General features: G+C 44.0%; 3 protein-coding genes across 3 annotated transcripts in view; all 3 read left to right on the forward strand.

The window, feature by feature from the left end:
* The window catches only part of abhd14a (abhydrolase domain containing 14A), a 6,115-nt gene extending 6,041 nt beyond the window's left edge, over positions 1-74 (forward strand). The window contains exon 5 of the mRNA XM_060857689.1: positions 1-74. This exon is cut by the window's left edge and continues 953 nt beyond it. The gene's annotated coding sequence lies outside the window, so the exon portion shown is untranslated.
* Positions 75-715: 641 nt separating this feature from the next.
* Positions 716-7,031, forward strand: LOC132837803 (aminoacylase-1-like). Its single transcript, XM_060857676.1, has 15 exons — positions 716-1,082; positions 1,802-1,952; positions 2,589-2,653; positions 2,875-2,979; positions 3,466-3,560; positions 3,645-3,721; positions 4,468-4,557; positions 4,886-4,942; positions 5,048-5,121; positions 5,300-5,349; positions 5,459-5,603; positions 5,761-5,829; positions 5,909-5,988; positions 6,105-6,165; positions 6,313-7,031. Exons 2-15 carry the CDS (start codon positions 1,838-1,840, stop codon positions 6,475-6,477), a joined length of 1,248 nt encoding a protein of 415 aa, XP_060713659.1. The 5' UTR covers positions 716-1,082; positions 1,802-1,837; the 3' UTR covers positions 6,478-7,031.
* A 3,846-nt stretch (positions 7,032-10,877) lies between these two features.
* Positions 10,878-17,500, forward strand: part of LOC132837790 (voltage-dependent calcium channel subunit alpha-2/delta-2-like) — a 36,955-nt gene continuing 30,332 nt past the window's right edge. The window contains exon 1 of the mRNA XM_060857654.1: positions 10,878-11,228. Within this exon, the coding sequence (XP_060713637.1) occupies positions 11,110-11,228 (119 nt within the window). The 5' untranslated portion in view covers positions 10,878-11,109. The remainder of the gene's footprint in view (positions 11,229-17,500) is intronic.

The raw sequence follows: 17,500 nt of genomic DNA on the forward strand, positions 1-17,500 counted from the left end.
CTGAACATTATTAAAACACTAATCGAAATAATATCGAAATAAAAATAGCCTTATTGGCATGACTGTGTCAGGACTGCACTTTGCCTGGATGGATTATTTTGGATTATTTTGGATTAACACACACACACACACACACACACACACACAATGCTCACGTTTGCTCTAATATGTTCAGCGAATCAACATCAGGAGGATTACTAATAGTTCTCCAGTGGTTAAAGTAGTAAAGTAGAACTAATGTCAGTTTAATAAGCTCCACGCCTCTTTAAGGCTTTCCACTGGATGATGTTGGATTGTGGATGTGGGGATTTGTGTCCATTCAGCTACAGGCATTACTGAGCTCAGACCCTGATCATGTGATGTGATGTGAGAAGGTCTGGTGTTCTAGTTCATTCACAGGCTCTTCAGTGGGTTTGAATCAGAGAGGCAGAAGCATTGTGCACGTTGTCATGTCATGAGCTCAGGATTGCTTTAACATACACAGTAGGTGTTTATTCTGGGCTTTAAACTTCCCAGCAGTTTGGAGAAGAACCACGTGATGGTGTTGATATCTGCGTGCATATACATTCAGCTGTGTTCTGTAACTCTAAAACAGCTTAAATCTAAAGCTTGATAACTAAAAAAAGGTGGTGTTGGGAACCCGTTATCGGTGTAATGGTGTAGTTTGTAGTTTTTCATGTTTGAATTAAAAGAAATCGATGATTCGGTGTTCGATTACTTTTCCTCTCCGCGTTCGTGAATAAACAAACTGGGGCTCAAATCTGGAACCTTCCGTTGTGACAAAAACAAGTACGCTTCAAAACACACCGTAAAAATGCACGAAAACTCGATTTTAGTTCTTATCCGTGTGTTTTTTAGTCAGCATCGACATTTTATGCTTTTATTTTGAGCCTCTGACGAACAGACGCGGAGTAAATAGACTTTGTACACCAGTGTACTGTGTGGTGAGGAAACAGGAGGCGTTCTGTGGTGTTGTGAAAGTGTCACAGCACATTTCTGCTCCTGTAACACATCATCTGCGCCTCAGAAGTCGCCTGGTTCTCATCATCATCATCATCATCATCATCCTCAGTCCTGAACAGGTAAAGTGAGCTGAGGGGCCGCTAACTAGCTAACGAGCTAACTGGGGCATTTTATGTGCTTTATTCTTCACTTTTACTCCACAGTGACCTGATTTACACGTCAACACTTTCAGTCCGAGGGTTAATTCAAGGCGTTAGGATGGAAATCTGCATCACTGATCACTGTCCTGTTTACTGTGTAGCTACAAAATACCCTTAATAACGGTTTAACAAATCACGCTGGTTACAGCTGGTCCCAGATCAGCTCTCGTATTTAATGTCGTTATTTAAAAAAATACAGCGCACCCGCTGGACGCTGATTCCAGATCAGAACCGCAAAGCTTTCGGCATCAACGTCATTTGTTGTTTACTGCATTATAATGTAGTAGAAGGTCAACATGCAGCTTGTCATGAGAAACAGACATAATATTAATATTATAATTGTATTATATGTATTGTAATATATATATTTATTATATATTGTAATGTTATAATGTTATGTCACAAACAGCTGGAACCGAATTCCTTGTGTGTGTAAACAGATTTGGTTAATAAACCTGATTCTGATTCTGATTCTAATATCGCTTTAGTCATGATGTTAATAGTACTAATGAGGTGTGTTTTGTAATAAATGAGTGTTTACAGGAAGCAGAACGGTTTTTATGATGTGCTGACACAGCAGTTGTGTGTGTGTGTGTGTGTGTGTGTGTGTGTGTGTGTGTGTGTGTGTGACCTGTCAGCTCCTGCTGGTTAATCATCCCCAAAGAGACGGCGGCATGTTACCTGATCAGGATGGACAGAATGTTGGAGGAGGAGCGAGCGAAGATCCCTCCACTGCCCTTTTCAGGGAATATCTCCGTCTGAAGACGGTGCATCCAGAACCAGACTACGGTACCTTAGTCGCAGATGGCTGATCACACGCACACACACACACACACACACACACACACACACACACACACACTCACTCACCCAATCAGACACATGGGTCTGATTTTTGTATTTATTTAAACATTATGGTTAAACTGTAGAATAGTCTTTCTAATAACTGGTTCACAGATAATGCGTAGAGGAGGATTTGTTTAGTTGATGGTCTGAGGAAGGCCTGAGTACAGCTGTCTGTCGTAAATCACTCTTGTGTATCATCATCTGGAAAAAGCCGGTTAGAATGGTACACGACAAATATAGATGTTTTCTCCAGAGAGAGATTTTTTATGGATGCTCGCCTGTTCTGTTGTATCTGTTACTTTATTTATAGCCTTAAGCACACAATTTAAATTTCACACATTTATTGCTGCTGAAACACCACAACGCTCAGATATGCAAACACATTACTGTGCTGACGTGCCAAGAAAATGATAACTCAGCAGGTTTGTCTGAAATGCTGACTAGAATATGTGTGTGTGCGTGTGTTTGTGTGTGTGCGCGTGTGTGCGTGCGTGCGTGTGTGTGTGTGCGTGTGTGTTTGTGTGTGTGTGTGTGTGTGCGCATGTGTTTGTGTGTGCGCGTGTGTGTGTGTGTGTACAGATGCCGCTCTTAGGTTCCTTGGCAGGATTTCTGAGGAACTCGGTTTGCCCATGAAGAAAGTGGAGGTATGAGGAATTTCCTAATGAGCAACACAGGAAGTTTATTAGTTTATAGGTTTTACAAGTGCTTCAGGAAGCATTTATGAGCAGGTCAAACATGTAAAGACATCAGTTCAGCACCTTACACACCTTAACACGGTCCAGGGAACACAGGAACTTTAATAAATCTAATAAATAGAGTCTTGATAAATAATAAGTGTTACTAAATGTCTGTCTCGGTGTCTCAGGTGTGTCCTGGTAGAGTAGTGACCATCCTGACATGGACAGGCACGGATCCTGCTCTGAAGTCCATCCTTCTGAACTCTCACACAGATGTCGTTCCTGTGTACCAGGTATCGCATGAACACACACTGAAACCCAAAGGTTCCTCACAGTCACTGAAAAGAAGAGTGAATAGAAACCCATGGTGCAGGCAGGAACAGGGGACACATCCACAATGTTAAGTTTAAGAAGAAGAAGATTAGTGCGTCATCTTTTTTTAATTGTTATGTAAAGAGCGTGCGCTCTCAGGGACCCCCCACCACCACCACCACCACCACCATAAAGGTTGACTTTGTACTTCAGGTACACAACTTTATGGGCTAATGAATAATCTGGTTAGTTTGTTTTATTAACAGTGCACAGTGATTGACTTGAATTTGATCCTGGAACATCTTAAAGGAAAAACTGTATCTGCAAACAAAATAAAAAAAACACACATTGTAAAAAACACAGCGCTGATTAAGAAGCCAGAGATCCTCAAAAAAGGATCTAGAGAGATAACCGCTTAAAGTTAGGACAGAAGGATAAGTGTGGTGTCCGTGTGGTGGACTCTGCAGGAGCACTGGAAGTACGATGCATTCGCTGCTGTGAAGGATGCTGAGGGAAACATCTACGGCAGAGGATCCCAGGACATGAAGTCGGTCACCATACAGTGAGTTGAGCTCTGTGTGTTTAGCGCTCTGTCCTCCGTTATCCATCCATCAGGGACTGTATTTTACACCTGTTCGTTTTTCAGGTATATCGAAGCTGTTCGTCGTCTGAAGGCCGCGGGGAAGACGTTCCCTCGCACCATCCACTTGATGTTCGTTCCAGGTAAATAAATAAATAAATAAAACACTGATTGGAGGGGTCACGGTGGCTTAGTGATTAGCACGTTCACCTCACACCTCCAGGGTTGGGGGTTCGATCCCACCTCCGCCTTGTGTGTGTGGAGTTTGCATGTTCTCCCCGTGCCTCGGGGGTTTCCTCCGGGTACTCCGGTTTCCTCCCCCGGTCCAAAGACATGCATGGTAGGTTGATTGGCATCTCTGGAAAATTGTCTGTAGTGTGTGATTGTGTGAGTGAATGAGTGTGTGTGTGTGCCCTGTGATGGGTTGGCACTCCGTCCAGGGTGTATCCTGCCTTGATGCCCGATGACGCCTGAGATAGGCACAGGCTCCCCGTGACCTGAGGTAGTTCAGATAAGCTGTAGAAAATGAGTGAGAGTGAGAGAGCACCGATTGGTCGGGAGGTTAAAAAACCAACCGTGTACAAAATGTAATATGCTGCTGTGTTATTTATGATTTATTCAGAACAGCATCACTTTTATTTCAGTCTGTAAACTTACTAAGTGATTAGTTGCTCCTTCAGGTCGTAAAAGGCTGGACTAAGTCTATAGAGTCTGTATACTGAGATTACGTCCCAAACTAATTCTATCTCCACATTTGTTCTGTCTTATTCTTCTTCACTCTGACGTACAAAATACTATATATAATATAGAAACGTATCTAATCCACGTTGTGTGTGACGTCTTGACCTGAATGCATGTAAACTTTAGACTGCTTTTTTTTTCTTTTCAGATGAAGAGGTTGGAGGTCATAAAGGAATGGAGTCATTTATAAAGCACCCCGAGTTTCACAAGCTCAATATAGGCTTTGCCCTGGATGAGGGTAAATGAATAACACACACACACACACACTCCTCACAGTGCACATGTGGAAACCACACATGTGTAATGTTTACTATATGACCGACTCCACTGTACAACATTACTAGGCAGTACAGGATAATTTAAGGTGGTATTGGACTTCCTGCCGTGTATTTGTGGTTGGCTGGGCAACGTGCCACCTAAAATAGAGGCCAGTGATGGTTTACTGACCGTGGATTACTTTGTGAAAAACTTTGAGGCGTGTGTGTGTGTGTGTGCGCGTGTGTGTGTGCGCGTGTGTGTGCGCGTGCGCGTGCGTGTGCGCGTGCGTGTGCGTGTGTGTGTTGCAGGTCTGGCTAATCCCTCAGAAGCCTTCACGGTGTTTTATGGAGAAAGGAATCCTTGGTGTAAGTAAATCTTATCTTATAATCAGTGTCTTACATTGTGACCGATTCAGCCACTGAGTGTGTGTGTGTGTGTGTGTGTGTGTGTGTGTGTGTGGGTGTGTGTAGGGGTGACAGTTCGGTGTCCAGGCAGTCCAGGTCATGGTTCCAGGTTCGTGGAAAACACAGCAGCTGAAAAAATGGTCAGTTACTTGATTACATGCATTTAACTGTCAGTCTGCCCAATCTCTCTGTTTAATCTGACTGACTGTCTTCTTTACCTCTCTCTCTCTCTCTCTCTCTCTCTCTATATCTCTCTCTCTCTCTCTCTCTCTCTCTCTCTCTCTCTCTCTCTCTATCTCTGTCTGCTATATTTTTCAGCGCCGGGTCATTAATTTGTTCCTGGAGTTCAGAGAGAGAGAGAGACAGCGGTGAGTGAGACAATATAATGAAGACGTGTGTATGTGTGTGTGTGTGTGTGTGTGTGTGTGTGTGTGTGTTCGTGTTCCATCACACTGATTTTGTGTGTGTTATTTTTAGGCTGAATACGAGTGAGTGTTTCACTCTGGGTGATGTCACCACCATTAACATGACAATGGTGAATGGGGGTGTGGCTTACAATGTCATTCCAGCTGAGATGGACGTCAGCTTTGACATTAGAATTCCACCCACTGTCAGTCTGCAGGTGTGTGTGTGTGTGTGTGTGTGTGTGTGTGTGTCACTATCCATCAGACTCCATCAGAAAGATATTTAAAGGATGTTGTTTTGTGCTGGAGCTTTGGGGATGTACAGGACGTGTGTGTGTGTGTGTGTTTGTGATGTGTGTGTGTGTTTGGCCGCAGGAGTTTGAGGAGCAGATTAAGGCTTGGTGTAAGGAAGCGGGACATGACGTCACGTACGATTTTGCGCAGGTCTGTATTTTCTCTGCTGCTTAATTTCTGCACTGATTCCAGGTCAGTGAATGAGTTTATTCTCTTCTTCCCTTAACAGAAAGGAATGAATCAGACAACTACTTCCACAGAGGACAGTGACCCCTGGTGGAGTGCGTTCAGCTCCACGTGCAAGTCCATGTAAAGACACACACACACATAGACACACACACACAGGAGAACGAGAGTCCTCTCTCAGGAGTGTGATTGTAGTGCGTCAGTATGACAGTGATGACGTTTCTCTGTGTCTCACACAGGAACATGTTGTTAAAGAAGGAGATTTTTCCCGCCGCCACAGACAGCCGCTTCATCAGAGCCGTATGTGACTCAGTGCTCCTGAATAAAACAACCGCATGTCTTTATTTCAGTGATTTATCTCATGTCAGATTCTTATAATTAAGTCCAGAGATGAACTGTTTCGAACTTTTTCTTTGTGTGTGTGTGTGTGTGTGTGTGTGTGTGTAGGCGGGTCTGCCTGCGATCGGGTTTTCTCCGATAAACACCACTCCCATCTTACTGCATGACCACAACGAGTTCATCAGTGAAAGTGTGTTCCTCAATGGCATCCACTTCTACGAGACTGTCATCCCTGCTCTCGCCAGTGTGCCCACTCTGAGCACTGATGCCTAGACACACACACTCACACACACACACCCTCTCTCTCTCTCTCCACTTTTCTTTCTCTCTATTAAAGCACACCGGTGCACTTCCAGCTGCTATAACCTCTCAGCCAGAGTTTATTTTTTTTTTGTTTTTTTTTTTTAAACCAAAGAGCCGAGGGAACTCGTCTGCGTACGAGACCTCAGCCTTCTCCTAGTGTGTGCTTCTAATCCTCCAGCTCAGGATTCTGTTCAAGTTCAATCAGAAATAATAACCTCAGCATTACATCGCCGCAGCCTCGGCGTCGTGCTGCTCTGGTGCAGTGACGCTCGTCGTGTTAGTAAAGGATGATGAAGTCTTAAACGTGAATATCTGGGAGCGTCAGTGAGCTCTGTGTGACTTACAGAGGACACTCATGAATTATTGCAGGCTGTAATAGTGTTGAATTAGAAGTAGGACGCCTCTGATTTACTCATGTTTACAATCACTTAGCTGTATACTGGATGATGTGTTGATTTTTACTTGATGTCACAAGATTGATTTATATGCATATCTTAATTATTAAATATTTTAAAACCTCAGAATGGATTATTTCTGCTTGGTTTGGGCGCTTGTTATAACAGAGCACAGCCACTAGAGGGCACTTGTGTACTTCAGACCTTCAACATGTACACAAGCTCCAGTTTCCAGCTCCACGATTTTGTTCCAGCCTGATAAGCCTGATAAAGGGCTGATAAGTTATCCAGATCAGGTGGAGTTATGGGACCATGGTGTCCTGGTGCATAGATCTGAACATCTAAGGAACTTGTGATGAAGAAGACAGCATGGTGATATCAGAGGGAGCTTCACACACTGGAGAGCTTTGTGAAGCTCACTTCAGACTCCAGTGCATTGTTTTTACTCCACTGGCAAGTGAAAAGCTTATTGTGTCAGTCAACAAGGTGGGCGGGGCTTTTCAAGCCAATTATAAACAAAACGAGAGATGAAACTTTTTTGGTGAGAACTAAAGTCCACTCTATCTGGAACACGTGGATGAGTGCAGTTACATTTGGTTTGTTTACTGGAGCTGTAGAGGTTTTATTTCTGACCTTCCCAAAGACACTCAGCACGTTCAGGGGAGATAAAATGACAGTTTGGATGTCATGTGCTGGTGCCTACAGAGTGTTGGTCCAGTGTGTTGCCCAGATGCTGCTCACGCCTTTGGAAGCTTTGTCATCTTATCACCATGGCAACAGCCGTGTGTGAATACAGTGGCATTAATAAAGTAAACTACTGGTGTGTGTTACTGGGAATGTGGGAATGATCCTGGATTCCGTCTGAACTTCAAGGTGTTGTCGGACATCTGAAGTCTGTAAAGTCAGTATCTCTCGAGGAACTGCTGGTTCTGAATACTGGGAATACTGGGAATATCACTGCAATGTGAAACCTAAACCAATAACTGGAGACTGACCGACAATCAGGTGAAGAATCTCTGCCTGAAGCTCTCTCTCTCATTCTCTATCTATCTATCTATCTATCTATCTATCTATCTATCTATCTATCTATCTCTCTACCTATATATATATATATATATATTATATATATAAAATATCTTCCTCTCTCTTCTCTGGATCTTTCTGGCTTTTAATCCATGACTGGTTAACGAGTGTGACCTTAAAGCTGTCAGCTCCAGCAGACAGACAGAGAGAGAGAGGGAGTGAAGGAGTGGGAGAGCGAGGGAGAGGGAGAACGACAGAGAGGGAGAGGGAGCAAGAGAGACAGACAGAAAGAGAGGTAGAGCGAGGGAGATAGGAAGAGTGACAGAGAGTGACAGAGAGAGAGAGAGATGTGTAGTGTATCTGCTTCTCTGTAGTTGCTTGCCAGGGGTAACAATTAAGGCATGAGGAATAACACAACCTGGTGTGTAATTATGATGCTGGTTTGATGTGATGAGGGTCCATGTGATCAGAATTACTGTCACCATGATGTAATTGATTATTCTCCTATAACAGATATTGACTGTTAGCCAAAGTTTCTGGACTGAATTCCAAGGACTGGCAGAGAGCCACGTGGGAGCCGTGCAGTGACTCGTCATCTGAGTGGATTGTTTTCTGTCTCGTGTGTAAATCAGTTTGGATAAAAGCGTCTGCTAAATGAACATGACTAGATGTGGTGTGTGATTATCAGCCAATCACTGTCATCATCCTCTTTAGTTATCTTATTTCTCTGTAACAGTCACACGCTTTGACTGCACAGATAGGATGGGAAGAACCTTCTCTCTCTCCCTCACACACACACACACACACAAAGTGAGATTATAGCCTGGCTCTGTTCTCCATGCCACTGCAAGAATACATTAGTCAGATACAAGTCTGAGACAAAGCTAGCTGAGAGCTGTATCCGGCCTAATTATGGGAGACGAGGTGTGTGTGTGTGTGTGTGTGTGTGAGAGAGAGACAGAGAGAGAGAGATGCAAAGTTCCACCCTCCTGTAGTGCACAGCATGGCCAGTGTTTTCAGTAATTAGGGTTGTGCAGTTTGGGGCATGGCAGCTGGATTACAGGCTGCTGTTGCACTGTGTGAGAGTGTGTGTGTGTGTGTGTGTGTGTGAAAATATGGAGAACATGGCTATATCCCAAATGTTGCTTGGTGGGGGATGTTTTAATGTCGAGTACACAGACACTTTGACACTGTTATCAAAGACAATGGCATAACTTTGCTCTACTGCTAGCTAAGCTAGTCAGCCGATTAGCAGTGTAACAAAAATAGCTGATGGATTACACCTCCAGCAGAGGCACTGAGGAGAGACACAGCACAGCGATCACAGAGAGAATGGGGTGGTGTCTATCATGGATGTCACATGAGGTAAGTCCAGTCAACCTGCTGATAGTTGTGGAATTTCAGTGATTCGCACAATCACCCACGAGGAGATGTTCACCTCTTTACTCCATTCAGTATGTTCACAAGTACAGTTTAGTTTCACATTGAATCCAAAGACAAAGAGCATGAAGTAACCAGCTAAAGGCAGCTAAAGCAACAGAAAGCATAAAGTAGTGTGTGTGTGTGTGTGTGTGTGTGTGTGTGTGTGTGTGCCTCCTGACTCACTCTACAGAAGCAGCTGCCACAAAACAGCTGTAACACACACCACTAGAGTCACTCAGGATTTACTGTTGATACACACTTCCTGGAAGAAAGAAGCAGAAGCAACAGAAAAATTTGCTACACAAAGTGTTTATGATTTTGTGAACTCGCCTCGAGACTGAAGTAAGGGAAAAGCAGCATGAAGAAGCTTCTATCTTTGCACTTCTTGCAGGCTGTTTTTAGCTCATTGCTATCTCTACATCAGTAGGAACTCACTGAGGCATCTGTATTTAGTGCCAGGTTCCTGTCAGGCTCCTCGTCTGTTCCTGAACGATCTGAAGTAGGTTGATGTGCGACCTGATGTGGGGTAATCAGGACTAGAGAGCATGGTGAGTGCTGGTGGTGATGAGCACAACCAGGCCTCGCTACTCGAGTTAAAACTCATTAAACTGACTGATTCTTTATTTTCTACTGTTTTTGCTCAACACTGAAAACATTTGGCTTTGAGATTACAAGATGAATGAGACAACAGATCAGTATTTCACCTTAAATCTAGATGTTTAAAAACACTCAGCATGACCAGCATTACTGTATAAACTGTTAGGAGCGTGAAAGGTCTGCTCTGTGTCTGAGCTCTGGGTTTAAACCTGGGAATAAACAGGTCGGTTAAACGAGTTAATGTGAGAGCTGTAAAGAAAACCCTAAAACATCAGTAACATCACCAACAACCTCATATCCTGTGTCTTCAGTGTTCAGCTAAAAATAAAAGAACTGCTGATCCCTCACTTTTTAGGTGGACTCTGTGTAGATTACTGAAACATCTGCATTTTAAACTTGTGGGCATTTGGCGGGGGGGGGGGGGGAGAGAGAGAGAGAGAGAGAGAGAGAGAGAGAGCATGTAAAGGAGAGAGAGAGAGAGCATGTAAAGGAGAGAGAGAGAGAGAGAGAGAGAGAGAGAGAGAGAGAGAGAGAGAGAGAGAGAGCATGTAAAGGAGAGAGAAGGGGAGAGAGAGAGAGAGAGAATGTAAAGGAGAGAGAGAGAGCATGTAAAGGAGAGAGAGAGAGAGAGAGAGAGAGAGAGAGAGAGAGAGAGAGAGCATGTAAAGGAGAGAGAGAGAGAGCATGTAAAGGAGAGAGAGAGAGAGCGCATGTAAAGGAGAGAAAAGGGGAGAGAGAGAGAGAGAGAGAGAGAGAGAGAGAGAGAATGTAAAGGAGAGAGGAAGAGAGAGAGAGAGAGCATGTAAAGGAGAGAGAAGGAGAGAAAGAGACACACGCACACAGCGAGAGAGAGAGACACACACACACACACACACACACACACACAGACACACAGAGACACACACGCACACAGCGAGAGAGAGAGAGAGACACACACACACACACACACACACACACACAGAGACACACACACAGAGGTAGGCATTAGTCTCCTCCTGACATCCTCACGAATAAAGCCGTCAGCTTTTCTCCTCTCAGCCCTTTTGTTCCTCTCACTTTTCCCCACAGCTCTTCACATCCGGACATCATCACAATCTCCTCCTTTTTCCGTCGTGTTTTTCCTCTCCGGTTCTCCGACGAATCTTTGTGTGGTATTTAATGGAACATGGCGATACGCACTCGGTCCTACAGCGTCGTGTGTTTGCTCACGGTCCAGATCATCATCCTCATCTTCAGCGTGCCGTGGAGCGGCGTGGAGACTCTCACCTTCCCGCAGCATTACACGTGAGTAACGGGATTTTACACGCAGGCTTCATTCAAGCTGTCGGTTTCCCCAATGACGCCGTGATGAGATACATAGTGTCCTGTACAGGCTGTGCAAATCCGCCGCTTGTGTTCCAAACCACACACTATGGCACAAATAGTGGCCTACACCACCTATGGCACGTCACACACGCATACACATGCTGGGTATATTTATGGCATTGGATTGAGTTTAGAGCCGCTGTAGTAGTGTCTGTGTGTTCGTGTTTATGTACAGACCTTAAGAACCTTCATGTTTATACGCGCACACTAACGCAAGGCGCATTACATCTCCAGCTGGTAATATTCTAGTGAACAGAGCTGTTAAACCTACACAAAGTTACACTCCATCACGTTCCAGCACATAAACAGGTCCCCATCATTCAGCATCATCTCCATGCGCTTCTTCTCCTCCTGATGCCCCACATCACACTGAGAGCTCTGAACTGTCTCTCTGTAGCTGGTGAATAAAACCCATGCGCCAAAGTCAGCGTTTTATTGTTGCACCATCACTGAATTTTATGCCCAGGGTTGGTAGATTTTATTTAAAAAAAAAAGCATTATATAGGTATTACATGATGGCTGTGTTACTTGGGTTGTACATCATCATTTACACTGTTTATTTGTGTTAGTATTGTTACTGTTGTGTTGGGTTTTACTGCATAGTGCAGCTCCTTCTGCTACAATCACTGCCACTGCCATGTTTTCTTAAAGGGACAGACAGCAGTTGATCAAATCCAGATCAAATTTCAAGCCAGTTAGTGACCAGACTCCAAAAGTAGGCATGACGACTTCAGTCTGATGGATCCCATCACCAACCAGTGAAACCTGATAGGAAATGCAAAGAAATGTCTGGAAAATACAGCAAACAGGCGTCTGATGCTGCGGTCTTGTTATAACGCTGTCATGGTGTGTCTAAGGCTTATGGAGAAAAATATAGCGGTAGCAAACATACAGTCTATGGAGAAAAATTGGTCCACCTTGACCATCACTTTGCTGTTATAAAAAGCTCCATGCTTCTCTCAGGCTTTCCACTAGGTGAAGATTTGTGTTCATTCAGCTATGAGAGCATGACTGAGATCAGACAATGATGTTGGGTGAAGAGGTCTGGAGTTCCAGTTCATCTCGAAGGTGTTCAGTGGAGTCGGAGTCAGAGCTCTGTGCAGGACACTCAGGTTCTTCCACTCCGTCATTAACCTCCATGCCATGTCTTCATGGAGCTGCTTTGTGCACAGGAGCCTTGTCATGTTGGAACACGGTTTTGAACTCACTTTACTGAAGGTAAAGTTTAAAGACATCTGGAATTGTCCTGTGTGGGAATATGTCCATGTTATATACTAGTATGGATGGAAACACTGACATGTGGGTTATTATTCGCATCGCATCGCATTGCTGAAGCTGTGGCTGAAGGACGGTCTGCTGGAGCTGTAATTCCGCTGTGTATTACCTCGTGTTCCTCTAGCAGCTTACTGAACTCAGGACACTAGAACATCTGGACCCTTCCTGCCAGCAAGGGGGTGGGGATTGGGGCTGCGGGCTGTCCAATTACAGCACGACTTGCTGAAATGAGGAAGTCACTGTCCAATCGGTGTGGAGCTCTGTGAAGGATGGAAAGAGAACCTATTTGTGGATGATGGATGGCATTTTTTTCTGCAAGTGAAATGAAGCAGAATCGCCACAGCAAGCAATGCTCACACTCTTCTAATAAAGATTTTATGCTGCATCAGTCAGCCAGGACACAGGCCTTCTCTTTCTCTCTCTCTCTCTCTCTCTCTCTCTCTCTCTCTCTCTCTCTCTCTCTCTCACTCTTTCTCTCTCTCTTTCTCTCTCTGTACCAGCGAAGATATCGGGGAGTGGAGAGGATCCACGTGCAGTGTGTGTTAACAAAATTTTAGAACACAAGCAAGGGTGAAAACATGAACTACTGTAATTGCAGAAAATGAAAAACCATAAAATCCTGACCTCTGTACATTTATTAGAATGTTTGTGGACATTTGAGGTTATTAGATGTGATGTTTGCTCTCGCTGTAGTAGCATTTACTTACACAACCCCATCAGCTGCTGTATAATAAGAACACAGCTACTTGAATGCTGTAGCGTGAAGTGATGACGGATTTGAACCTATTTGATTCTACCAACAGCAACAACATCTGAAAAAGTCATGGATATCTCATGTTGGGCCCTGCTTTTCTCCCCTGACCTGTCGCCATGCTTGTATCCATCCGTGTTTTTGTTCCTGTCTCAGATCTCTGACATCAATAAGAGCTGTGCTCTGAGTAACAGAGAACAAACATCAATAAAATTTGCCTCATCTTGTAAAGCCAAGCCTCATATCCATGCATTTTTTATTCTGATTCGAAACCACATCGTTCTAAGTTTAGATTTGATGTGTGTTTGTGACTCGGACTTCGTATAAGGACACGGAACAAGAACACGAGACTTACAAGGAGGGAAGGAAAGTTAAAACTTGAGAACAACATTAAAACCAAGCCCAGATAAAACCTAATGTTTACATCTTACTGTTCTGTTCTCCCTTTATTCATCTGTCCTCTCAGTTTCCTTGATTTTCATCCTTTCTTCCCTCTGGTCTCTTCTGCAGTGTACAAAGAGATGGAGGAATCACTGGTTTTTGTGTGTGTGTGTGTGTGTGTGTGTGTGTGTGTGTGTGTGTGTGTGCGAGCGCGCACGCAGTCTCTTTCTGTTCTATGGTAATCTTAGAAATTCTGCACTTCATTAAACCTCCTCACTGGTGTTTGATGCCCACAGTCACTCAGCAGTCTAATGTTTTATTCCTGTGTTCATTAAGATGCTATCAAACGAGTGACGTGTCACAAAGGTGGTGTTTAACCTCTTTTTCTACCAATTATCTCTGCTCATAAAGTGACAACAGGAATCCAATCTCGAAGCCCACACACGTGTCGCTGGATCCAGTTACACCAGAGTAAAGCAGAAAAAAGTACCTGTTTTCAGCAAAACTGCATTGGAAAGGGAGATAATTGGGGCACGTTAATTAGCGAGAAACGTCCCACTTAATGACATTGACGTTATAGCGGACGACGCGATCGCACAGCTGGGAGATGGAAGATTTCCCACAGCGCCATTTATAACAGCAGTCGTTTCATTTCTCTACAGCTGCTTTGAAAACTGTGGTAACACACAACGAAGCCACGGTAAAAATAGCAAATGTTAATTAGCGAGGAACGTCGGTCGCTCAATGACGAGACATCATCCAGCCGTCGCTCAGGTTATATTATTAATAACATCACTAATTCTGTTTCTTTAAATCTGTTTAACAGGAGATGAATATTTGTGCCAAAAAGATCATCAGAAGCTTCCTAAACCTTTCTGTAATCTACACCTATCACACCAGCAACGTTGTTATCAGTGAACCAACCAATCAGGTGAAAGCTCTAGTGTGCTAACTTTATTACCCAGGCTGAAACGCAACAGCTGATGTAACTCAAGTCTAACTACTGCAGGCTGCCATGCTTTAAGTGCATTAATGTAGAAGGCGAATGATGTTCCATTAGAGAAAAACGAACAAAAACTGGAATTTCCCGGAAAGGAGGATGACCTCATTCTTTTCCCGGTGATGTCTCTGATGCTTGTGGCCTCGACAGAACAGCAGCAACGAGCTGCATGTCTTGTGGGCGTGTCTATAAAATGACTGACAGGAGCCTCATCCGTGTCAGTGTGCAGTTTTCCAAACCTATTTGCAGTCAGTGATTTACAGCATTATTTTTGTTCATCATGTTCCCGAGGTAGTTCGGATAAGCGGTAGAAGATGAATGAATGAATGTTCCACATATTATTCCATCTCATTCATATTAGTAAGAAACAGAAAAATCGACTATTGACCCTTTAACGAGGATAAAAACCAAAGAAATGGACAATGCAAACTTTAACTTCACTCTCTCACGCACTCACTCATCTTCTACCGCTTATCCGAACTACCTCGGGTCACGGGGAGCCTGTGCCTATCTCAGGCGTCATCGGGCATCAAGGCGGAGTGCCAACCCATCGCAGGGCACACACACACTCATTTACTCACACAATCACACACTACAGACAATTTTCCAGAGATGCCAATCAACCTACCATGCATGTCTTTGGACCGGGGGAGGAAACCGGAGTACCCGGAGGAAACCCCCGAGGCACGGGGAGAACATGCAAACTCCACACACACAAGGCGGAGGCGGGAATCGAACCCCCAACCCTGGAGGTGTGAGACAAACGTGCTAACCACTAAGCCACCGTGCCCCCAACTTTAACTTCTGATAAACAATAACGATGCGTCACCCATCAGCCATCACCAAGACATGTGATGTATATAGAATTTAATAATTAATAATTTCTCACTCTTTACTAATGTGAGGTGCACAGACATGTACAGATTTCTAACACTCCTTAAACAGGATCTGAATCGTTCCTGTATCGGATGAAGCTAATAGACTGTGGAATGTTCTCATGTCTCGGATGTAATTAATTAAATCCGCAGACGAAAGCGAGAGGTCTGAGATACGCTGTGTAGTCTGTGGGAGACATCATTTAGCTAAATGAGGCAGTTATACGCTACAGGAAAATTCACACTTGGAGAATAAGAGCTGAACACAACACAACACACACACACACACACACCAGGCTCATTATGGTTAAGTATTCCAGAAAAGTTATTTATACAGAGTGACATAGACACGACAATTAAAGTCCTAATTGCTACAGTTAGAGAAACAGAGATTTAGTGTGAAGGTAAAGAAAAACTTTCATTTCTCTTTTCAAATAATTTGCAGTCCGTTGTTCAGACATGTGATGAGAAAAGTACGTAAAATCGTCTGTTATGTAGGAAGTACAGTGACATACACAACTCCGTCTGTCTCTGACATACACAGGACAAGCAGACATTTTTGTGTGTTTTTTGATGTAGAATTCATCTTGGGGTCGAGGTTCATGACACATAACACGTAATAATGCTTTACATCACAGAGATACTCCTCAGCAACCATCTTTTTTTGCCATTTACTGCTCTGCTGTAGTTTGTGTGTGTGTGTGTGTGTGTGTGTGTGTGTGTGTGTGTGTATATGTGTGTGTTGTACATGGCTACTGAGGCCCAATGAAACTTGAATTTTTTTACTGCTTCGTTTCAGTGACACAGAAAAAAGCTCTCTGGAGTATTATGAACTCTGGAAAACTACATTCAGCTTCTGCTGTAATGCACATTTATGCTGAGACTCTGAAATGCTGCATACTGTATGTGTGTCTATATAAAGTGTGTGTGTTAATATCAGTATATATCACACACACACACTGTATAGGATACCAGTCAGGGCACAATGCACATACAAATGCACGCTGGTTCACACCAAGGGGCAATTTAGCATGGCTAATCATCTACAGGTACTGTGGGTCTCTCTCTCTGTCTCTCTCTCTCTCTCTCTCTCTCTCTGTCTCTGTCTTTCTCTCTCTCTCTCTCTCTCTCTCTCTCTCTCTCTCTCTTTCTCTGTCTGGAAATGGCTTTTGCCGAAGATGTCTTACAGGGGACGTGTGCTAATCATAAACAACCTGGCAGCGTCCTCCCTTTGGCACAAAATGGCATGTGTAGACCCACCTGTAACTTTTTTAGCAAGAATCCAGTCAATGTTTTTAGATTTTTTTTGGGATAAGTTACACTGGGTGCCCCAGAGTGTTTTATACCTACCCAAAGATGAAGGTGGGCAGGGCGTAGTGCACCTACAGAGCAGAACCGCTGCATTTCGTTTACAGTTTTTACAGAGATTTTTATGTGGTTCAATGTCTGTAGCTTGGAAATGTGTGACCAGTACTATTTTAAGATCATTTGGGGATCTGGGACTTGACAAACCTTTGCTCTTAATGGACCCTCGAAAGCTGAACACTTTGAAACTACCTGTTTTTTATCACAATGTTTTTAAAGTGTGGAGACTTTTTAGGACAGAGAGAGCCACAGGCACGAACTCGCTACACTGGCTACTTCAAGAGCCCCTCATCTACGGAGCACGTCTGGACATTGCAGACAGTGCCCTCACCCACACTCTGCAAACTTCTGGTCTCATCACGCTGGGACGCCTGGTGGACCTGGCTGGACCAGAGCTCAAAGACGCCGGTAGAGTAGCTGCCCGGCTGGGATCGAGATCGTTACGGATCGTGGCGCGGCTACTTCAGAGGTGGAACTCTGCTCTGTCACCAGAGGAACAACAAATGCTAGTGGAGTACTGTGGGGGGGCTGAACAGCCGGACGA

Source organism: Tachysurus vachellii, chromosome 22 (genome assembly GCF_030014155.1).
Source record: "Tachysurus vachellii isolate PV-2020 chromosome 22, HZAU_Pvac_v1, whole genome shotgun sequence".
NCBI classification, from domain to species: domain Eukaryota; kingdom Metazoa; phylum Chordata; class Actinopteri; order Siluriformes; family Bagridae; genus Tachysurus; species Tachysurus vachellii.

Excerpts from the sequence above, each read along its gene's own strand:
- LOC132837803 (XM_060857676.1), top strand. The coding sequence starts at position 1,838 with ATGTTACCTGATCAGGATGGACAGAATGTTGGAGGAGGAGCGAGCGAA. Across the intron at positions 5,604-5,760 it reads CACCCACTGTCAGTCTGCAG|GAGTTTGAGGAGCAGATTAA; the intron begins GTGTGTGTGTGT and ends GTTTGGCCGCAG. Across the intron at positions 6,166-6,312 it reads ACAGCCGCTTCATCAGAGCC|GCGGGTCTGCCTGCGATCGG; the intron begins GTATGTGACTCA and ends GTGTGTGTGTAG.